A 23,487-nucleotide genomic window follows, 5' to 3' on the forward strand; every position below is an offset into this window, starting at 1 on the left:
CTCCTGTCTAGAGCCTTGACTCCTGGGGCTTCTTTATGTAACAGTCTGCTTTTCTTTCTTAATCTAGTGATTGATGATACAACCAAAGAGATTGTATACAGGGAATATGTGGATATCAGTGTTGCAGTGGCAACTCCTAGGGTACGTACTGTGGGAATGTCTTTTGGCTGGCCCCTTCTGCTACTCAGTTTGATTGGATGGTTGTGTTCTGTTTTTAGTCATATAAAATGGAGACTCATATACCATATTTAAGTCTTGTCTAGAGTAGAGACTTGTGTAAAGCCTTATCTAGCTCTACACCAGGGAGAGGATACTTGCTCCTACTCAAAACTTTAGGGCAGAATGTGTGGTCAACCATAAGATCTGTCAGGTTGATATAGAGCAGTGTTTGTCAAACTATGGTCTGGGACCCAACTAGGTGGGTCACGAGCCAATTTCAGGTGGGTCCCTATTCATTTCAATATTTTATTTTTAATCTGTTTAGACTTGATGCTACCATGGCATGGGACTGTATTTGGGAAAATGTTACAGACCTGTACTTTTGACAAGCTACTATGTATATTCTTTTAACAATGATAGTAAATGGAACTTACTCCTGGGTAAGTGTGGGTAGGATTGCAGCCTAGGATTCTTAAACATTTTCCTGCTTGATGATGTCACTTGCAGTCACGACATCACTTCCGGTGGATCCTGACAGATTCTCATTCTAAAAAGTGGGTCCTGGTGCTAAATGTTTGAGAACCACTGATATAAAAAATCAATATTGGTACCATAATCGCTTAGATATAGGCACTTGGGAACTAGGTTATGGTGGGCAAAGGTTATGGTGGGATCTTAAAGCAGACTTCCTAATGCATCCATCATACCATACAAAGAAAACAAAATTCTGTCTGAACTTCCTTAATACTAGATAGTGGAGCAAGAGTAGCTTTGTCCTGTGCATTTGACTACTTCCTCAGAGCAAGTGAGCTGAGTCCAGTTCTGTTCTTTTTGCTTCTTGGCAGAAATTTGGAAGCTTTTGAGTTTCTTTTCTAAGGTCATAAGAACCTCCTACAGCAAGTCCATAATTTATCTGTTCTGCACTCTAACATTAATAGAATATACTACTGGCAAAGCCAGTTCTTTTGATTTATCTTGGTTATTGTCAATAAACCTCTTCACCCAATGATAGCTGACATGTTTGTTGCATTTAACCCAATTTTTTTTCCTTATAGGGTCTTGTGGTCCCTGTAATTAGAAATGTCGAAACAATGAACTTTGCAGACATTGAGCGAGCAATCAATGAGCTGGGAGAGAAGGTAATGAATGATGAGTTGGGGGGGAATCCCTAGGATAAAACAGGATGCACAACTTTGGGGGAGATAAAGGAATTTAAGAGTTTTCCCAAGAAGGAGCATTTAGCATACATAAGAGGGTAGTAACCAGAGATAATTCTGATTCAGTGGAGCTGGATCTGATTATCTGTCAATGTGATAAAGTATATCTATGGAGTCTTCATTTTTGGAAGACTTTAAGTATGAGTGTAACTCCTATACTGGGATCTCGGGTAGCTGGCTCAAGGTCAACTTGGCCTTCCATCCTTCTGAGATCGTTAAAATGCTTACTGGGGGAAAGATATGACTGGGGAAGGCAATGGCAAACCACCCCTCTTATAGTCCGCCATGAAAGCGTTGCGGAAGCAGCGACACTTCAAGGGTCAATAATGGCTTGGTGCTTGCACAGAGGACCTTTATTTCTTTCTTTAACATTGTCTTAGCGCTGTTTCAGTTTGCAATCATTTTGTATGCTGCTCTGCATATTTTTATTTACAAAGGCAGCCTTGAACTGTTCTAAATTTAAAAAAGAAAAAAATTCTACTGGATCAGATCAAGGGTCCAAGTAGTTGAGCGTTCTGTTTAATAGTGGCTGGACACATGCCTCTGAGGAACCTATGAGCAGGGCATGATGGCCTTGTCATATTCCTAGCATCTACTATTAAAAGGTAAATGGTTTCCAAACATGGAGCTTCCATTTAGCTGTCATGCCTAGAAGCTGTTGATAGGTCTAAACTACATGAATTTGTTTAAATCCTTTTCAGAAGCCATCCAAACTAATGACAATCAGTTTACACTGTGTGGCAGTTTGGACAAAAAGGATCTATAATCATTAGTTGGTGGTAGTTTATTGTAAAGCGGTAAACCTTCACAATATAGTATAAAATAACAATACAGGTGGAGCCTCGTTATTTGCGAGGGTTCCATTCCTGGAACCCATATGAATACCAAATTTCGTGTGAAATGAAGTCAAGCGAAATTTGGGCTCCACCAAGCTCCGAACACAACCGGAATCTTTCTCTGGTCGCATCCAGAGCTGTTCTGAAGCCTGTGGAGGCTGTGCACTGCCTCCACAGGCCTCAAAATGGCCTCTGGAGGTCCTAGAAGGGCACTTCCAGTTTCTGGGCAAAAACCGGAAGTACCCTTCTAGGACTTCTGAAGGCCTTTCCAAGGCCTATGCAGGCTGCGCGCAGCCTTTGCAGGCCTCAGAAAGGCCTCTGAAAGCTTCAGAGGCCAGTTCTCCAGAGGTGACTCCTCAGAAGAGCCTCCGGAGGCAACTGTACAGCTGCAGTCGCCTCTGGAGAAGTGGCCTCCGAGGCTTTCAGGGGCCTTTCTGAGGCCTGTGGAGGTCGCGTGCAGCCTCCATGGGCCTTGGAAAGGCCCTTTAAAGCCTCAGAGGCCTCTTTTCTGGAGGCGACTGAAGCTGTGCTCTAGTCGCATCTGGAGGCTCTTCTGAGGTCTGTGGAGGCCGCACACAGCCTCCGCAGGCCTCAGTATGGCCTCCGGAGGTCCTAGTGCGGCACTTCTGGTTTTCAGCCGAAAACCAGAAGTGCCTCTCTAGGACCTCCAGAGGCCATTGTGAGGCTTGTGGAGGCTGCCAATGGCCTCCACGGGCCTCAGAAGAGTAAAGCTCTAATCGCCTCTGGAAGGCTCAGGTGGGGCCAATTCTGGCTGCATGTGGGTTCTGGGGACCCACATGGAGTCAGATTCGCGATTAAAAATATCACAAATAAAGAGGCTCCACCTGTATAGCATAAAATAAATTACATTTAATAGCTCACATGAGCGTTCGAACAGTCAAAAAACCTCTGCTAACTGAGTAAGAGGCACTTTTTCAAGTGGGTGCTCCTCTTTTTTTTTAGCAGGGGAAGAGTAACTGGTCCTCCTCACCCCAGCAGTGTCTTTTCTAGTGGCTACCTGCTGGTGTACTTTTGCATCTTTTTAGATTGTGAGCCCTATTGGGACAGGGAGCCATTAGTTATTTGATTTTTCTCTGTAAACCACTTTGTGAACTTTTTATTGTAAAGTGGTATATAAATACTGTTCATAATAATAATAATAATAATAGGAAACCAAACTCCTTTCACATATGTGTTGGGTATCTTCAAGGTGGCATGAGTGTCTGTTAGGGGTGGCAAATGTATGCTTTGTCTTGCAAACATTTATGGATTTTATGGTTAGATTAAGTAGCAGAGTAATAATCCTCTTTGGAACAAGTGTGCCTGTCTTCCTTTTCTGCGTGTCCATCAATTATGCAATTGACAATGCAGTAGAAAAACAGGGCAGTGCTTATCGGACTCTCTCTTGATGTCCAGGTCCCTGGGCACATAAAGTACTCACTTTCTCTCTCAATGTTTTGACTTTTCTGAGCTTGATGGCATCTTGGTAACATGAAATTGTGAACTTTCAGGGGCCACTCCTATAGCCACATTTAATACTTTTACATTGATTGGCAGTTGAATGTTATTGTCTTGGTGTCCTCAAGTTAGGAATGTTGAGAGCTGGGAGGTGTTAATCCATTCTCTTTTCCCTGAGCCCTTGCCATAACCCCTTCATGTATCTCAATTTTAAACAGCACCAGTCAATTGTTCCTGCTTTTTTTTTATTTCAGGCTCGCAAGAATGAGCTTGCCATTGAGGATATGGATGGTGGTACATTCACTATCAGCAATGGTGGTGTATTTGGGTCCCTTTTTGGGACACCCATCATCAATCCCCCTCAGTCTGCTATCTTGGGCATGCATGGCATCTTTGACAGGCCTGTTGCTGTTGCAGGCAAAGTAAGTACCATATGGAAGGTCCTAAAGAACTTCATTAAGGAGCCAACATTTTCCTTGGCCTCAACTTTGCTTTGCTGTGATCAGTTGCTGTATAGTTGGGATAGCATCTTAATCAGGGGTGTCCAAACTTTTTGGCAGGAGGGCCACATAATCTCTCTGACACTGTGTCGGGGGCTGGGAAGAAAGGAATTAATTTACATTTCAAATTTGAATACATTTACATAAATGAATATATTAGAGATGGCACTTATATGAATGAATGAAGGTCTTGCAATAGCTCAGGGCATATAAAAGGCCTTGCACAAAGCAAGGCCAGTCTTTCTTTTGCTGCTGCAGCTGCATCCCAGATGTGAAACAGCAAGTAGTGGAGGTAGCCTTTGTCCCACAGCTCACATGAGAAGTCAAACAGTTGGTTGTCACGCTGAGAGCAGTTGCATCAGGCCATTGCAGACTCCAGCAAGTCTCCAGAGGGCCAGAGACTCATTGGAGACTTGGGGCTCCCTGAGGGCCAGATTGGGAGTCCTCAAGGGTCGCAGCTGGACCCAGGGGCAGGGTTTGGGCACCCCTGATCTTAATGATTCGACCACAGGACAGGTCATTTAAACATCGTAGCCTTATGGGGTGATTCACAGTGAAGCAACTCTTGCACAGCTGGGGTAGTATCTAAAGAATCTTTTTGTCAAGTTGAATGAAAGCAGAGAGCCTTATTTTGGAGCCCTGCCAAATGCAGTAGAAAAGGACCACTGAGTAGTAACCTTGACATCTCTGAAATTCTTTGGAGATGGAAGAGGTGCTTTGGGAAAACATTCTAATAGGACAGAGGGGGTATGGGGAAGTAGGCTAGTTGATATGCAGCAGAATTCCACATTGAGACAAGAGAGAATCTCTGGTTCAGGAATATCTACAGACACTTTTAAGACGGTGACATTGGGACAGTTGGAATATGTGCCCATTTGTTTAAAGTGTTCCAAAATAATATTTGTTAAAATATATCAACTGAGTTTTTCAGCCTTAAGGCTGCTTCCATAAACAATAAGGAAAGAGGGGGAGGGAGAGATGTTTGTATTGTATGCTCTGTTTCTTTTATTTTTGGATTGTGGTGGCCTTTGACTATGAACAGCAAACTTTGTATCAATATATGGGGTTGCCAACCAGCACAAATTGTATGTGCCTAGTAGACTACATGAATTCCAATCCTCAATCCTATAGACTAGTCCAGGTCTTGAGATGGGAAACTTAGGCAACTGTAGAAGAAAATTTTCTGCTTGACAGTGGCATTTCTCTCTCTTAGGTTGAAGTCCGACCAATGATGTTTGTGGCACTGACATATGATCACCGGTTGATTGATGGTAGAGAGGCAGTAACTTTCCTGCGTAAGATCAAGGCTGTGGTAGAAGATCCTCGTGTGCTGCTGCTTGACCTGTAGAGGACAGTAGTGGCACCCCCCATCCAGTAGAGAAAAGGATACCACACCAGCAGACGGAATAGAAGACATTAAGGAATCAGCAGGACTTTGTTCCAGTCTCCTCCTCCTCCTGAGGATAGTGTGTCTCCCACCTTTTCTGCCTGTTCCAAAGATGGTTCATTTTCTTCCCAGGGCAGATGAGTCGATGTCATGGGCTGTTCACATATGACCCATCACCATTCAGAAATGATTAGATATAGCCTACCACTTCTTTCCTCTTTTCACTCCAAATAATAAATCCTTACCCCTTTCCCAAGATCTTTTGGGAACAGAAGCTGTCTGCTGCTTAGTGAGGGCTTCCCTCCCATGCCACACTTGCACAGAATTTCTGTGTTAATTCACTTCTCATCAGGGCTGACTGTCAGGGAGAGGAAAGGTTACTGCTGGGTCTTGACTCAAGTTGAAGGCTCTAGCTTTTTTGCACAGTGAAGCTAGCCTGGGGTCCCCTAGGGCGACTCTGTCACAGTGCCTGATCTTATACATCTCCAGTAATGGAGAGTAAACCTTTATTCAAGCCAGCTTGTGGTTTTTTGATCTTAGCAGAGATGAGGGCACTCCTGGGACTATTGCCTCTCCAGCCATTTCCTACTCCCTGTAGTATGAGCTCGGAGGCAGTTCTAAGGATAGCTTTCAGGGATCCTCCTCTGCCCCATCCCTTCAAGAGCAAAAAGGTGGCATTAACAGTTCTTGACCTCTTGCACTTGGAATTTTTTTTTTGTTCTAATCTCTGGAAGGGCAGAATTGATGTTCTCTTTAGCTGTTGGGACCAGTTCTCAAGTTGACTGGCTGCTGAGGATTAAAGGAGGGTAAAGAGCCTCTGCAGTTGTCTGGTGTGCCATCTGATCCTCAGTGGATGGCTCCATCAGCTTCCTGTCTGCAGTGGTTTGGCCTGATGGTGTGGTAACAGGGGTAGGGACAAGGTAATCATCAGTGGTATGTATCCTGTCCCAAAGCTGCTGGTTTATGGGGACATATCCTTATTATAATAGTGTGCACATGTATTGTTAAAGTGAGAGGGTTGCTACTGCCTGCAGGGTTTATTGCTCATCTGCTGCACAGAACTTGTAATTAAAGTATTGAACGCAACAGATTTTAAATGAAATAAAACAAGGAAATTAAATGTGTGTATGTGTGAAATGAAGAAAAAACTGTGGGGGTGGGGAAAAATATATAAATAACAGGTTAGGCTTTAAAGGTGTATCCCAATGAGCTGCAGGCACAAATGAAAAGCACCTGAGCTTCTTGCCACCTATCATGGCCTTTCTAGCTCTTACAAGAAATTCACTCTTGACACCTTGCTTGTGGGTGGTAGAATTGCCTGTGTTCCTATGGTCAATCTTGTTCTTGACCAGTTCAGGCAAACACTGCAAACAGTTAATCTTGATTTGTGCGAAAAGCATAATATGCCTGGTTCAGATGTAGAGGCAAATAGTTGTTGGCCAGTAGATCTTGGGTAGGAGGAAAGTGAAGGTGAGCATAGGAGTTGCTCATGTAGCATAATATAGTATCATGATTTGAACCTACCTTTTTATTTCAATCTTTGCGTTCCTCTTCAGGGTATTCTGGGGTTTTTCCCCCCTATGCAAATAGTTAGGGTAGGACCTATGTTAAACATACTCCCATTAAAAGAGGTGGGAGAAAACTTCACTTTTTCATGGATTTTGGTGTTTTTCAAAACTTAGAAGTGCAGAAAGCAGTGCTATGTGTTTTTATTCAAAATGTACGTTATAATTATAAATTATAAGTGCTTGAAAAGTGTACTAGGTAGGTGATATAGTGTCAGCAGACGCAGCCACAGTCAATGCCCATGCATCCCCACCCATTACATAATAAAAATCAAATAAAACTTTTTTTGCAGATTTTTATTTATAAAAACAAGATGTGCAGAGGGTTGGGAGCGATGGGGTTCCTGTGCCTACGATGGGGGTCAGCCTAACCTGCCTTCAGACCTTCTACAGTAAGAGGCTAGGTCAGTCTGGGGACTCCAGGCAGCCCCTCTCCTCAGGAAGACTTTCAGCCTGACCTGCCTACCTGAGAGGGAGGAGCTACACAGATGCCAAGGACTGATCCTGCCATAGAGATCCTACTGGAGAAGCGGTGTTGCATGTCTTTTTTCATTATCACAGTTTTCTCCCACCTCTACCTATTAAGGGTGTTCCCTTAACAAAATCTTGTTAAGTGTCGTTAAAGAGAGCTTGAGGTCTCTGAGGAATCAACCATAACCATGTGTTATTGAAGATGGCCTTATCTGCTGCGTGCATGGTATCTTGCCTGACCTTTTCATAGTAAATGTATTGATTGTGTGGCCTTTTTACTTTTGTCTGGCTACAAAATTGTGTGGCATTTTATCTTTTATGTGACTGTTGCCCGTTTGTGTAAGCTGCCGCAAAGCTCAGCATGGCAGAGAGCTCAGATTTACTTTTTTTAAAATGTTAAAATAGATTTGTATTGCACCATAAGCTTATCTTTCTATGGAAAAACTGAAAAATTAATGATGCAAAGTTAAAATGAAACTATTCACACAAAACTGATGGATCCTCAGCATCTTCATGATTTAAGCCATTTCTGCCCAATGTTGCAAATATGCAACAGGGATCAAATGTGTACACCTGTGGGTAGAAATGGGTTAATTTCAAGAGCTTTTTGGAGGACGTTGCTATGATAGCAGTCTTTGAGGCCTACAGTAGAGCTGATAATCTCAATACCATGCACTGAAACACCATTTGTGCCAGTTTATTCATGCACAGAACCTTTTCAAGTCCTCTCCATGCATTTGGGGGGGGGGGGTCTTCACATGATATACTATGAGAGAAGTTACTGGAAGGAGATATTGGCTCTTCCTTGAGCATGATAGCTGACAAGGAAAATGTATTGAGCCCTATTGCAAGTGAAACTGAGCCACGTGTGCATGCTTACTCATGAGTAGGCAGGCGTATCTCAATCCACTTTGAAGGGCCTGCTCACCAAAACACAATGCCACCAGAATGGTCCTGATCCAATGAATGCAGGCGCCCCCCCCCCCAAAGGCTGTTTCCCCCAGGCTGACAAGAAAAATGTATTTGGCCCTATGGAAAGTGAAACAGCCACCTGTGTGCATTTACTCATGAGTAGGAAAACATACCACCTCTTATCAAAGGCTAGACAAAGGGGAATACAAGATCACCAGAACAGTCCCAATCCAATGAACGTGCAGCTCAATAAATGCTCCAGAAAGCACCCCCCTATCCCACTAAAAAGGATAAAAACAGATGTTTAAGCAGCTGGTACAATGAAACTGGGTTTTTTAGTCCCATCAAGCTAGGTGGGTCTTGACAGACTATCATTTTTTAAAATGGGTCCCATTGCTAAAAAATTTGGGAACCACTGTCCTAAATTATAGCTGCTGTATTTGTCTTGGGTCTATGCTCTAATAATCCTAGAGATGTCGCAGGGCCACCCATGCATGCATTGGAGTAGGAGTGGGAATTTTTTTCTGCTGCTACAGAAGCAAATTTTCAGTTCTTGGGTTAAGAAGTTAAAGGAACAATTGGCTTATTAAGTGACTTGCTCTTCTTTGATCATGGTAAGGGATCACTGGCCTGCAATAATTCAGTTTGCTCTGAGTACCTCTCACTACCATTTGTTATTTGATTTTCTCTGTAAAGCACTTTGTGAACTTTTGTTGAAAAGCAGTATATAGGTACTGTTAATTATAATTATAGAGGAGTGTGATGAGATTTAAAAATATACTGTTGGTTTATACTGTTAATTACACCTGATGAAAGAATGGTGTCACGCACATGGAAGACTCTGAAAAAGGCTCAAGTTGGGGTCCCCCTGACTTGGCACTTGTCCCCCCTTCTGACAGCAGCCAGCACAGAAGTCTTTCTATTCAGGTTATACAAGTTTTTTTGGGGGGGTGGGGGTGGGGAGTAGCTGGGTGATGAAACATATTTAGCTGGGTAGAACAGAGAGGACTGGAGTCTATAAAGAATTACAGCTATCCACTGTGGTCTTGGTGTCTGATGGGTACAGAGCTCCAGCTGTGGAAGAAACTACAGTGACTACTAAAAGGAAGCAGCATGGTTGATTCTTCTGTCAGGGACGCTCCTGAGTCAGCTGGCAGCCTTTCTAAAGAGCCACAAAAGCACTTCAAGTATTGTGAGTTTTTTTAATTGATTTTTAAAATGTTCACCAACAAAACAATGGAAGATCCACAGAGAAGGCACAAGAGCCTTTTGCTCACTGTCCCTGTTTTGAGTAAGTAGCTCATGCAATTCTGCAGAAGCCAGGTACAGGCAGTTTTCATGTGTGCAGTGCAAAATACAGACCGTGGCTCAGGACTGCCATCTAGTAGTAACTGAGCAAAAATGCAACTCTTAAGTGGGAGTGAGTCAAGCTTGTACAGCAGCAAAATACAAGGTAAAAATAAAGTTGGGATGGAAGTGTGAGCAGCATCTGCTACCCATCACTTCTAGGTGCCATGGAAAGAGGCACTGGAAAGGTGAACTGAAGAAGAGAGAGGAGGCAAGCAAGTAGAACTTAGAGACAAAAAGCTACCTGTTGGGTCTACGTCCAATCAGCGAACATTTAGTGTAGGAAGTGTCAGACGCTCTACATCCCAGAGGAGTATCAAGAAGGGACCCCATACTGGGCTCTTTCATGCACCATGTCTTATAGGATCCTCACAACCTCTGCTGGAGTTGAGGATAACTCCAGGCTGATAGAAGTTCCTTGGAAGCCTAATTTGATTCCCTGCAGCTGTATTACCATACAGTTAGGAAGCAAGAGAAGCAAAGTTGCAAACCTGCAACCTTAGCCTAGCTCTGGGGATTTCCCCCTAAGCAACAGCATGGCTAGCACCACCTAGGATTACAATGCCCAGGAAATGTTTTAATGGGAGAACAACTGCTGCTCGAGGGGCTTGTTTACCTCCTGGCAGGGATGTAGTCCAGGAGACAAGCTGCCAGTATTGCAATCTGCCTGAGGACTCCCAGCCCCCTGTCTCCTGTACAGTTCATCTTAGTATGAAACAAGCTTGTTCCACTGAATGGTGCTGAAGAAAGAGTGAGATTTGATCCTGTCCCTGCCACCTTTTCCACAGCCCAGACGCTCTTTGGGATTGTACATCAGCAGCTGGTAAAAGGAATGAGAAAAAACACAATTCAGTCGACCAGTGTAGAGCTAGAGTCTGTTGCTCTTTCCCCAAAGCCATCCTCAGTCACATCCCTTACGTTAAGCAGGCAGCATCCTCACCTCTGACAGCAGTGATGATGCAGACTGGCTAAGCTGTTCTGGAAGGTACAGCTGGGTGTGAGGATGAATCCCTGAGGGGTGATTCTGGGATAAAGACTGGAAAAAGAAACAGAGCTACTTAGAAATCAGATTATCATGCAGCAAAGGCTGCTAAGAGTGATGTCTGTCTCCTGAAAATAACCCAGTTTTCTATTCCCCTCAAGTAGCAGTTGTAGAGCTTGTGGGTCAATCTACACTTAATTCTTTTAACGCTCACAAGAAGGGTGGGGAAGATCCACCAGCTGAGACATTTTTCACATGGTACAAAGTGGGGCAACAAATGAGGTCAAGGTGAGGGCGAACCTCTTGGCACTCCTGAAAAGTCTCAGACACCTTTTTTAGCATTCTCAAGAGTGAGGGCAGGAAGTGCTACCCTCATCATAAGTAGCTTCCTGTCCTCACTCTAGTCCAGAGAATGCTGGGTCAAAAGAGGATAGCTACCACCTACTGAAACTTTGGGTGCACCTCTGCAGCCAGGACCTCAAAACTAGTGGTGATAGAAGTGAAAAAGAAGCTGGGGAGGGGTAGTTTTGAGAAACATTTTGCCCCCTTGGAGCAAGAAAGAACTTGCAGTCCAGCCCTAACAGGCTTAGATGCAGGTAATCTTCTGCCTAGGTACTGGTAGTCACTGATGCCACATTTTGAGGTGTCTCTGCACCTACCACAAGAGCCTGCCTCCACCAGCATCTGTTCTGGATTCCTAATTGACCATTTTGGATCACAGTTACTCACCGTTCCACTCAGTAACTCATACAGCAGTGCTCCAAAGCTCCACCAATCACAGGCTTCTGTCAGCTCAGAAATACCCCCCACCTCTGCAGAGAAAGGAACATGAATGAAACTGCAGAAAGATGCCAAAAAGCAGTCTGCTTTCTCTGCTCTGAGCTTTCTCTGCTCGGCCTAGGCAGAGAATGCAACTGAACTGTATTATTTACAAGGAAAGGGATGCCTGAACTTCCAGGTCAACAGGGGATAACTACTGTTGTGAAGGTCCTCTGGCTTGTCAGCTGTGGAGGATCAGGGATTAGCTCTCTCCCTTACCTGGAGCACAGTATAAGTCTTCCAGAGCTTGGTTGCAGCACTGTGGCTCTACCTCGGTCCACTGGCCAAAGTACGTGAGACAGATGTGACCTGCCAACCCACAAGAAGATTGAGAGAGATTATGCCAAGCTAGTAATCAGGAAAGATATTGCAAGGTCTGTCTGCATTTCTGCTGTTCACCTCACTCTGAAGAGCTGCTGCCTTTGCAGTGTTACTCTAAAGCTATTGCTGGCTACAGTGACAAAATTTTTAAAAATCAGAGGACTGATTCTACATAGCACCACATAGAATCACACCAAGATTGGGGAGAGTTGAATTCAAATCTCTGCTTGAACTTGATGCTCACCGCATTTAGGGAAGTTCTCTCTCTCCTCCCGCTGCCCACACACATACAGGGATAAAATCTGATGGTAAAGTGAGCAGGGAGAAGAATGTGCATGCTATCCAGAGTACCTTGGAGGGGGAGCAGAATTTTTTTTAAAGGCCTTGCATTTTATTTACTTATGAGATACATATATATATACTGTTTTTAAAAAATGCAGTACGCCATACAAAAACAGACTACAAATAACTTGAATAACCAGAAGATATGAGCCACAATTTGCACTACAACAAGAATACCATAATAAGCAATTAAAACGATCCAAATGCCACCACCCCCCAAACAAAAGCAGCAGTTGCTGACCAAACACAGAGTAGGTCACAAAAGCAAAAGCATCTTGGTCTGCTTGTGAATGTCAGGCAAGACAGGGCCCATGGAAACACATTTCAAAATTCTGGAATGGAATTTGAGAAGGGCTTGCTTCTTGTTACTTCAGCTCCAAGAGATGATCAAACTCGAAGCATAGCAAGATCTTTTCAATTGATCTTAAGGTACAGGAGGTTCCTGTGAAAACAGGTGCTCCTTGAAACACACAAGACCCTGATTGTCTTGGGGCTCTTTAGCTCAAATCAAAGCCAACACCTTGAACTGGGCCCAGAAACATCCTAGCAGCCAATTTAGCCACCCCAAAATGGGTGTAGCTTCCCTCACTGAAGACCCTCCAGAGCAAGGCCAGTTGAAACTGATGGGAATGGGAGGAAGACATCCAAGCAGAATCGTAACACACGCATTTGTTGATTGTGAGAACTCAGGGAAGAGAGCGAGCAGTAGAATGACAGGAGTATCTTTCTCCCCCACCTTGGCCTTGATGCCCAAAAGCTCCTTGACAAACCCTGCTTGATTTACAGTTTACACCAATTTGACTTTTCGGATACCTCTTTTAATTAAATGGCACACCTGCTTTCTTTTCAAAGATCCCCTAAAGGCTGGAGAAAAGAATGAGGCAGTGTCAGGCTACCCTCTGGATAAACTTCGCCCCAGTGATTTTAGAAATACCAAAATATTGTTAGACAACAGGACAGTGGAAGTGTCTGTTAAAACCATCAATTGCCCTGTGAGGAGGAGGAATAGAAGAAGCTAACAAAATAACCACCATCACCAGTTCCACCTGCTGGTGCTTTTTAAAGCTGAACTGTGCCGCATAACTGCCCTGTGAGAAGGGGAAAGAAGAAGCCAACAAGGCATAAAGCCGCTGCCCCCCATGCAAAATTTATCTATTATAATGGTTTTCCCACTGACACATTTTCTGAAAGCTGCCCTGGAAGCCTAGTCACAACCTGAAGAGTGGGATACAGATGCTATGAATGAATGAATATCATGCCACAAGCAAAAGGATGAGGGAGAGGGAAAGCTTCCTTTAGCCTTCTCAAAAAAAAAAAACAACTTACCAGTAGAATCTAGCAGCAGGTTTCGTGGGTTGAGATCTTGGCACAGCACCCCCTGTTGGTGGAGACCCTCCAGAGCCAACAGCAGTTCTGCTGCCCAAAGCCGGATCTGGTCCTCACTTATGTGCCAGGCCTGTAAACCATTCCTTTGGAAAGACCAGTGTACTGGGGAGTCATATTGTCCTGGGGACGGCTGTTTTTTGTGCTGTTCCTGTACAAGTCTGCCGTCTCTCATTTTTGCCATGCCCCATTCATTCTCATGCCTGCAATCATTCTGCAGAAAACTTCCAAGAGACATCTGCCTTTGTCCTGGGAGAGCTGGTGGGGAATGTGCAACCCTAGGCATTTGGTGATCAGGACTTTCTGTCTTTGACATATTGCATCTTCTTGTTGCTTTTGGGACAGGAGTAGAAGATTGGCTGCATCTCTCACCTGCTTGTAGTCTTCTTTCTTGCTGAGGGGTACCATTATGGGATAAGTTTCCAATTCCATTGATTGTGGTAGATGAGTCACATGACAAGAAAGTCATACCCTGATTGGCCAAGTGATTGTGTCCCTGACCTGTTAGCTTGTAACTAGATTCTGTAGCACCAGAGTGAGTCACACTTAAATCCTTAATTCCAACATCTCCCTGTGGGCTGGTGGCAGGTTCAATATGCCACCTGCTATCAGTCACTGGTCTGGCACGTATGTGGTCAGGTGACTGCTTCCAAGACAATGATGGATGAGAACTTTTCAGCAAGTGGCGATTTACACAAATTGAGATCTGACCAGCACTGTTCTCAGAGTGGAGGTTGCACCTTGGTCTGGAGTTAGAATCATGGGGGTTCCCTATGGACCCATCCTCATTCATATGTCCCACAGCCAAGCTGAGTTTTGGACTCAGTGTGGTGGAGCAACCAGAAGGATTGTGCTGAAAATGAGGCTGTGAGCGAAGATGTGACCAGAGGGTCCCTCCTGTGGGAAAAGAAAAATAAAGAATGAGTGATGCCCATAGGAAACATTTCAACTCCAGGTCCCTTCACCCATGATCTCCACCACTACAGCTACCTGCAAGCCTAGTACCAGTCTACAGAAATCAGATGCATTAATTCCAGGATGCTCCTCAGGGAGTCAACACAGAGAATCTCAAATTATTCAGATGATCTTTTTACTGAACAAAACGTATTACTGAACTGTGCCTTAGAGCAACTAGTCATGGAGCCCACCAGAGGACAGGTGACTCTGGATTTAATATTGTGCGGTACTCAGGACCTGGTTAGAGATGTCAGTGTTACTGAGCCATTGGGGAACAGTGATCATGCTGCGATCTGTTTCGACATGCACGTCAGGGGAAGAATACCGGGCAAATCTCTCACAAAAACCCTTTACTTCCGATGAGCGAACTTCCCTCAAATGAGGAGGCTGGTTAGAAGGAGGTTGAAAGGGAAGGTAAAAAGAGTCCAATCTCTCCAGAGTGCATGGAGGCTGCTTAAAACAACAGTAATAGAGGCCCAGCAGAAGCGTATACCACAAAGGAAGAAGAGCTCGACTAAGTCCAGGAAGGTCCCCGCCTGGCTAACAAGCCAAGTTAGAGAGGCCGTAAAGGGCAAGGAAGCTTCCTTCTGTAAATGGAAGTCTTGCCCTAATGAGGAGAATAAAAAGGAACATAAACTGTGGCAAAAGAAATGTAAGAAGGTGATACGAGAGGCCAAGAGAGACTATGAGGAACACATGGCCAGCAGCATTAAGGAGAATAATAAAAGCTTCTTCAAATATGTTAGAAGCAGGAAACCCACCAGAGAAGCAGTTGGCCCTCTGGATGGTGAGGGAGGGAAAGGGGAGATAAAAGGAGACTTAGAGATGGCAGAGAAATTAAATGAGTTCTTTGCATCTGTCTTCATGGCAGAAGACCTCGGGCAGATACCGCTGCCCAAATGGCCCCTCCTGACCAAGGAATTATGTCAGATAGAGGTTAAAGGAGATGTTTCAGACCTAATTGATAAATTAAAGATCAATAAGTCACCGGGCCCTGATGGCATCCACCCAAGAGTTATTAAGGAATTAAAGAATGAAGTTGCTGATCTCTTGACTAAAATATGCAACTTGTCCCTCAAAACGACCACGGTGCCAGAGGATTGGAGGACAGCAAACGTTACACTGATTTTTAAAAAGGGAAGGAGGGGGGACCTGGGAAACTATAGGCAGGTCAGCCTAACATCTATACTGGGTAAGATGGTGGAATGCCTCATCAAAGATAGAATCTCAAAGCACATAGATGAACACGCCTTGCTGAGAGAGAATCAGCATGGCTTCTGTAAGGGTAAGTCTTGCCTCAGGAACCTTACAGAATTCTTTGAAAAGGTCAACGGGCATGCGGATGCGGGAGAACCCCTGGACATTATATATCTGGACTTTCAGAAGGCGTTCGACATGGTCCCTCACCAAAGGCTACTGAAAAAACTCCACAGTCAGAGAATTGGAGGACAGGTCCTCTCATGGATTGGGAACTGGTTGAAGACCAGGAAACAGAGAGTGGGTATCAATGGGCAATTTTCACAATGGAAAGCAGTGAAAAGCGGTGTGCCCCAAGGATCTGTCCTGGGACCGGTGCTTTTCAACCTCTTCATAAATGACCTGGAGACAGAGGTGAGCAGTGAGGCAGCTAAGTTTGCAGATGACACCAAACTTTTCTGAGTGGTGAAGACCAGAATTGATTGTGAGGAGCTCCAGAAGGATCTCTCCAAACTGGCAGAATGGGCAGCAAAATGGCAGATGTGTTTCAATGTAAGTAAGTGTAAGATCATGCACATTGGGGCAAAAAATCAAAACTTCACATATAGGTTAATGGGTTCTGAGCTGTCTGTGATGGATCAAGAGAGAGATATTGGGGTGGTGGTGGACAGCTTGATGAAAGTGTTGACCCAATATGCGGTGGCAGTGAAGAAGGCCAATTCTATGCTTTGAATCATTAGAAAAGGTATTGAGAACAAAACAGCTAATATTTTAATGCCGTTGTACAAATCTATGGTAAGGCCACACCTGGAGTATTGTGTCCAGTTCTGGTCCCCGCATCTCAAAAAGGACATAGTGGAAATGGGAAAGGTGCAAAAGAGAGCAACTAAAATGATCACTAGGCTGGGGCACCTTCCTTATGAGGAAAGGCTATGGCGTTTGGGCCTCTTCAGCCTAGAAAAGAGACACCTGAGGGGGGACATGATTGAGACATACAAAATTAGGCATGGGAAGGATAAAGTGGAGAGAGAAATGCTCTTTACACTCTCACATAACACCAGAACCAGGGGACATTCACTAAAATTGAGTGTTGGGAGGGTTAGGACAAACAAAAGAAAATTTGTCTTTACTCAGCGTGTGGTTGGTCTGTGGAACTCCTTGCCACAGGATGTGGTGACGGCATCTGGCCTGGACACCTCTAAAAGGGGATTGGACAAGTTTCTGGAGGAAAAATCCATTTCGGGTTACAGGCCATGATGTGTATGTGCAACCTCCTGATTTTAGAAATGGGCTATGTCAGAATGCCAGATGCAAGGGAGGCACCAAGATGCAGGTCTCGTGTTATCTGGTGTGCTCCCTGGGGCATTTGGTGGACTGCTGTGAGATACAGGAAGATGGACTAGAGGGGCCTATGGCCTGATAAGTGGGGTTGTTCTTATGTTCTTATGCAAAGACAGGGCAGCAACCTTTCCAAATGCAAAAAGAAATCTATTTTTCAGGCAGGTCTTAACAGAAGACCTCGGGATTCCCTTCCTGGTCTCTTTCCTGCATAAAGTACTGTTCTGGGCAGTTGAAAAACTCATCTACTATACATTTGCATTCGGACTTCTCTTAACCACCATCCTCTGTCAATGTTTATCTAAACTAGTTTGGATCCCACAAGGCAGCTTCTTGCTAGTATTCCACAGAGAGGAAGCACTGAAAAAGCATGGCAAGGGACCCTCTTGGATGCTCCAAGAATACCCACCCACCACCAGCTCAAGCTGAGAAGACTGAAGAAGAGCAGATTGGGAGACACACAACCAATCTGTTGTCTAAGGCAATCACTTTACTGCCCCCTGAGTGACCAAGTGCTCACTAGTCCTAAAGCCCAGTTTGATAGTCGTGATCTTTTAAATTTTATTTTCTCACACCTGGCATTGAAAACAAGTTTCAGACCATAGGGTGCTGGATAGAGAGTAGGTGTGGGGCACAACCTGCAGCACTCACCTTTCACATGCTCCAAGTGAAGAAAAATGGAGTCCTCACTCACATAGTAATGCAACAATTTAGCCATGAAAGGGATTCCATGTGGGATGATAGTCTGCCTTTCACGGGTTTCCACATGGGATTTCGGGAGACTCTGAAAGGAATCACATCAGAGGGTAATGGCATGGGCATATCAGAAATGATTCCGCTGATTCACTATCAGCTAAAAGAACCAGCACAAATGGCAAGATGCATTTGAACTATAAGACCGACAATCTAGGGTCGGTATGAGGGATGCAGATTTAGAGGCCAATCCTGGGATCGACGATCCTTACCGATCCTTACCGCCGGTGCACAAAGTTGCAAACATGCCATACGGCACGTTTGCGAACCTTACAGCTGGGCAAGTGTCCATGCTAGCCCAGCGCTGGCTGGCACTGGGCTAGCGCTGGGCAGGTGCCCGGCCTCTGCCGCTAGGTTGTCACACGGACTGCCGAGTCGCGGCACAGTAAGCAGGGGCAGGGGGTAGGCGGGGAGGAGGCGTTCCAAGGAGGGGGAGGGGGAGGGGGCGGAGGGCAGAGAGAAGGTGGGGAGGCAGGAAAAGGGCAGGCGGGAGGCATGCCAGGGGAGGGAGCAGGGTGGAGGAGGGAGGGAGGCAGGTCCAGTGGAGCTCTGCTCCACCAGATCCTGTCCGTTCATGTGGGGCTCGGCACGAACGCTTTTACCTTACCACCGACTTTTTGGTTAGGGTTTTGGTTGGCCTTTTGGTCAGTCGGTCCTTTTGGTCGGCGGTAAATTGAGTCACCCTATTGCGTGGCTACTTCCCTTACCCAGGAGACCCCTTCTCCCGAGGTGCCGCCTGCGGTAGCCAGTGTCGCTCAGGATCCGGCAGCAGCCGTTTTCAGTGCCACTGAAACTGCATGCCACGGGAGCTCAGAAGTGGGCTGTTAGTGTTTCACCCAGTGCCAAAATTCCTAATGTTTGTTATGCCAGTATAAGCTATGCAAGGGATGCTAGATGCAGTGACTCTCTAAAACTGGACACATTTGTGAATTCTACATTGCCTCTACAGGTCCAACCTTGTTATACACAGATTTTTTATACACAGATTTGACTCATCATGAATGACCACTGCAAATGCGAAGGAATGTGCTAATCCCTGGAGAAGGGGAAAAAATGCATCCCTTTAAAATCACAGTTTAAAAAACTGCTTTTCTTACTGTTGTAGAGAGACAGTCATGCAAGTGATCATGCCATTCTTCAGTTGAGCCAGGCAAAAGCAGAGGTTGTAATTGCTGACTGCCTCTCTACAACAGTAAGAAAAGCTGTTTTAAACTACAATAGTAAAGGGACATACTTTCTAATTTTTTTAAACTCTTTTATTTAACACATTTTATGGTATCAGCAGGGAGTCCCAGAATCAAACCAAACCCTGCAGATGTCGAGGCACAACCATATTCCATTAGGAGCACCGGGTCTTTCAATCTATTTTTTCACTTTTTTAATCCATTTTTTAATCCATTAGGGATACCCGAACAGAACCCCAGTGGACAATGAGGGATGACCTGTATTCTATAATTATTTTGTGCCTGACTTGTGGCCATAAACCTTGTTCTCCCCATGGTTTCTCTTGATGGCAAAACAAACCAAGAATTTACAGTGATTTGGGATTTCACATGATCCACAAAGCCTCCTTTGTAAATACAGACTTCTAGGAGTCTTCTCAGTAGTGGCCCATCCTTGTGAAACACTCTGCTTTGTGAGCTGGCATCTTCCTTACCAATATCCTGCTGGAGGATGAAGAACTCATTTGTTTCAGCAGGCCTTCTCTAGCCTCCTTTGGTTATTTATTGCTGATGTTTGCATTGATGCTTTTGCTTTCTCAGCATTCCTCTTTTGCTCTCATTTGACTGGGATTTTTTAAAAAATTTAATTACTGTTATATTACCGTTGATTGCAAGCTATTCAGGTCTGGTGAATGGGGTATACATTTTAAAATAAATCTTTAAAGGAGCACTAGGAAAGTAGCTTTTGTTAGAACATGCAAGATAAGAAGTTTTGTTCTTTTCAAAAGGTGACAGGGTTGGCAGAAGATATGCAAAAGCAAAGGAATCCATCAACAGCACAGGCCATTCACAGGATGCCATATAGATTCAGTCCCGCAAATAACAGAGAGGAAGAAAAACTTAGAGCCCAATCCTATCCAAGTCTACTCAGAACTAAGCCCCATTATAATCAATAAGGCTTTCTCCCAGGTAAGTGTGGATAGGATTGCAGCCTCAGCCAAAAATAGATTTTCCCAGACAATGCTGGTTCTATAGTAATGGAATGCCTAAGATTATAGAAAGGAAGGGAGATGGACAAAAGGAGATGGACACCTACCTTCAATATAAAGGTTCCTCCTATAACTGGATCTTGCACTAACTGCACCTGGTTTACACAGAGAAACAGAGATCAGCAAAACTGTCACCTATGGATGAGTGTCCTATGGACCTCTTAAAAATAAATAAATGTATTGCGGTTGGACCTTTTCTACCCTACAGTCAAGTTCACCAAGCACATGGAGGCAGCTCAACTGGACCGCCAGGCATGTTAGTTTTTAAGGCACTCCAGTACTCTCTATTTTGGTTACTGACATGGCTGCTCTACTGGAAGATCATTACTTTCACCAGAGCTTAGGTAGCTCAGATACCATTAGTTACCTTATCAATTATTCCCACAACTTTACAGCGCTTCAGGTTCTCCACGGGTGTGCTGAGCGTCCTAATTGGCCGAAATCGAAGGCTGCTGTAACCCTGTCATTAAAGAAGAATTGAGAAATAATGAGGGAGAGAAAAGGAATCCAAATTTCCTATGATCATCCTATCATAGCCAGGAAGCCATGCCCCGCAATCCTCACCGTTTCAGTGGAGCTTCCGTTCCCCAGAGTCCGTTGTAGGTGGCAGTTAAAGATCTCCTCTGCACGTTTCAAATACTGGGTGATCTTCCGCTTCACAGCCTCACGGCGTTCCTTGTTAGGATCAGCTATTTGAGAGAATTATGAGTATTAAGCCATCATCCTTAGCCCTCCTTAGCCCTCATTTCTTGTGCCTCTGCTAGATTCTCTGCTTCTCTCAACACCTCTTGCCTCATATAACCAGAACAATGTGTAGCTTGCCCCCCAAAACTAAAATAAAGTTGTTCATCAAACCAAGTTCAGTGCCACAAAAAGATTTAAAAAATAACCAGTTTGTTAAACATGTTTTTGTACTCAGAGCTTTAAAATTAATGTTTAATAACAATGTTTATGCAGACATTTGACAAGGACAATAACTAAATATTTTCATATTGTTTTTCTAAATAAAGGATCAGCAGCAGAAGAATCTCTCATGCCTCTTATATAGTGCTGTTTTATTGTATTGTTATGAATAATGAGCTGCCTTGAGAGCTTTGCTATGGACAGAAATGTGGAATGACAGTGTTTATTAACTAGATACTAAGCATAAACCTATGCAGCTCTCCAAAGCACACTTACCTGGAAGTAAATTGTCTTGAAATCAATGGGATTTCCAGGTAGGTGTGCTTGGGACTGTGGGAAAACAAGTCTTGTACTTGTTGAACCCTTACAACATGCACATAGCTGGCCTCCAAAAAGTTTGCCTTCATGACTTTACACATTTACCTATAATAGTCACTAGCCTGCAAATACACACACACTGCTCTCACATATCTGCATTTTGTGGTCTAAAGAACACAAAAAATTGTCCATAAATGACAAGTATCTTGGCCATGCACCTTGCATGTTTCCGAGCTCCACCTCCCCTAAGATTTCAGCACCTTTCACAACTTGCGCTACCATACCCTGGATTCCATTGAGTAGAACATCCACGCCATTCTTATAGTGGTTGAATGCTTCTTCATAGTCTTCACTCACATCCCGCTCCAAAGCCAGACGGATCTGCTTAGCAGCATCCACCAGATAGTCCCGCTTCCCAGTTCCATGTACATCAGCACCCCCCGGAGTGACTCGGTTCCGAATCTGCTCAAGATACACTCGAGCCTGGGAGAAAGCTCGGGTACAAGACTCCGAATCCATGAGCAAACAGGTGCTCAGGAGACACACTTCTTAAATAGCAGCCAGTCTCAAGTAATTCTTGCCAGGCCATTCTCTGCAAGGCTTGAGAGAAAGACAGAATTAGGGATTTATTCAGTCTATCACCCAATTAAATAAGTCTAATTTGGATTAATTGTATTAATTGCAGTGTATTTGTTGCTTAAATCTGCAAAAAATATTGCATACAGATAAAATTCTCTCTGTCTTTAGCTGACACATGCACATGTTGTGCCAAGGGCCATCGCAGAAGATGCTTGTGTGACATACAACAGGGATACCTCTTCTAAAATGCTGCTTGCAGCATGTGGTTTTGGAAATGTTTGTATTAAAAGAATTAACTTTTTTTAAAAGCTTGTCCAATTTATCAGGGCATCTTTTAATCTACCAAAGGGTTTTTAAATCAGTCTAACCCATCAATCAGGTAGGTAGCAGACCTCCTTTACAGAGCTTGGTCACGACTGAAAAACATGGGGGTGGGCAAGCTGTCTGAGTAGGATCGATTAAGATTCACGGCATTGCATTGTAATCTCTGCCATTTTTTAGAGGCAGAGATGAAACAGCAAGTGGCTGCTTCTGGATCCCACAGCCGTCCATGTGGCAAAGCCGACAGGAAACAAAATAACAGCTGCTCTTGCTTTGTGGCCACAGAAGGCTGGGTCAAGGCCTTTCATGCTTGAAATGCAGCAAACTTGTCATCAATATGGAGCACACATTTGGGGGGCAAAGGGAAAGGAAGGCTGCAAATACTGATCTTGCTGTGCCAGCCAGTTGCGACAGAGATGGTGATGCTCTGCGAGAGGACCTTCCGCTGCTGATGGATGGGCCTCCCTTTCCCAGACCACAGCCTGAACTTGGCAAGGGCACTGCTGCAACAGACACACAGCAGCAATCTCAGCCAGCACCACTGCCAAGAGGAGGACCATTATGTGGGGGCATCATGCAAGGCCCCACCAGAGAAATGGCTGCATTCACAACACAGAGCAGGCACCCTGAAGGCTGCCTCTTGCCCTGAGCTTAGGGGAAAGAGGCAAGTGGGCAAGCCACAGGTAAGAAGGCAACTGAGTCAAATGCCTGCAACCAGGGAAGCAGTCAGTGGGCGAGCACCTGGCCCGGGGATGACGTCAGCGCGTGTTGGGGATGGCCGAGGGGAGCACAGGTGGCTGCGAAGGAAGGGAAGGGGCCGGTAAAGGCAGTACCTCAAGGAGCCGCGATGCCTGAGCTGGTCCAGGTGCCTGAGGGGGCTTGCGGAGCATCTTCTGCACCTGCGTCCATTACGCCGCTCGTCCGCCCGCTTACAAATCAGGCGTGGGCTGTCAAGTGAGGGGCAGGAAGGGGGTCCGCGGTGACTCCGATTGGCTGTTGGTGAGCTCATCATCCGGCCTTTAGAATAAACCACCCATCCAGCTCGGGCCGCATCTTAAAGGGGCAGCGCGTCTGCAGAGCCGCAGGATGAGTATCTTGATGGTCCAGATCAGGAGACTTTGGCAGACGCTTTCCTGGGCGGTGGGGAACAAAATGCAGCGAAGGAGCCCTGGCAGGAGATACAGCACAGGCGATGGATTGGATCTGATGG

At 44.9% G+C, this 23,487-nt stretch overlaps 2 protein-coding genes across 2 annotated transcripts in view; one reads left to right on the top strand and one right to left on the bottom strand.

Moving 5' to 3' along the window:
- The window catches only part of DLST (dihydrolipoamide S-succinyltransferase), a 32,249-nt gene extending 25,572 nt beyond the window's left edge, over positions 1-6,677 (top strand). The window contains exons 12-15 of the mRNA XM_066627281.1: positions 68-141; positions 1,215-1,298; positions 3,925-4,092; positions 5,384-6,677. Coding sequence (XP_066483378.1) covers positions 68-141; positions 1,215-1,298; positions 3,925-4,092; positions 5,384-5,518 — 461 coding nt within the window. The 3' untranslated portion in view covers positions 5,519-6,677. The remainder of the gene's footprint in view (positions 1-67; positions 142-1,214; positions 1,299-3,924; positions 4,093-5,383) is intronic.
- A 3,054-nt stretch (positions 6,678-9,731) lies between these two features.
- Positions 9,732-21,965, bottom strand: RPS6KL1 (ribosomal protein S6 kinase like 1). The gene is made up of 10 exons (XM_066612078.1): positions 21,662-21,965; positions 20,721-20,845; positions 20,524-20,616; positions 20,204-20,251; positions 17,843-17,975; positions 13,643-14,596; positions 11,873-11,962; positions 11,564-11,646; positions 10,793-10,888; positions 9,732-10,672 (listed from the first exon to the last, which is right to left on the bottom strand). The coding sequence occupies exons 1-10, from the start codon at positions 21,894-21,896 to the stop codon at positions 10,559-10,561; spliced, it is 1,971 nt and encodes a 656-aa protein (XP_066468175.1). The 5' UTR covers positions 21,897-21,965; the 3' UTR covers positions 9,732-10,558.
- Positions 21,966-23,487: the final 1,522 nt, after the last annotated feature.

This window comes from Tiliqua scincoides, chromosome 1 (genome assembly GCF_035046505.1).
Source record: "Tiliqua scincoides isolate rTilSci1 chromosome 1, rTilSci1.hap2, whole genome shotgun sequence".
Classification (NCBI taxonomy): domain Eukaryota; kingdom Metazoa; phylum Chordata; class Lepidosauria; order Squamata; family Scincidae; genus Tiliqua; species Tiliqua scincoides.

What these genes read in the sequence shown, in the direction of transcription:
- RPS6KL1 (XM_066612078.1), bottom strand. Translation starts at nt 21,896, where the DNA reads ATGGATTCGGAGTCTTGTACCCGAGCTTTCTCCCAGGCTCGAGTGTAT. An exon ending in TCTACTCAATGGAATCCAGG is followed by an intron (nt 20,846 to 21,661) that starts GTATGGTAGCGC and finishes TCTCTCAAATAG; the next exon opens with CTGATCCTAACAAGGAACGC. An exon ending in ATGAGTTACTGAGTGGAACG is followed by an intron (nt 10,889 to 11,563) that starts GTGAGTAACTGT and finishes TTCTTTTTCCAG; the next exon opens with TCTTTATCCCAGAATCACCC.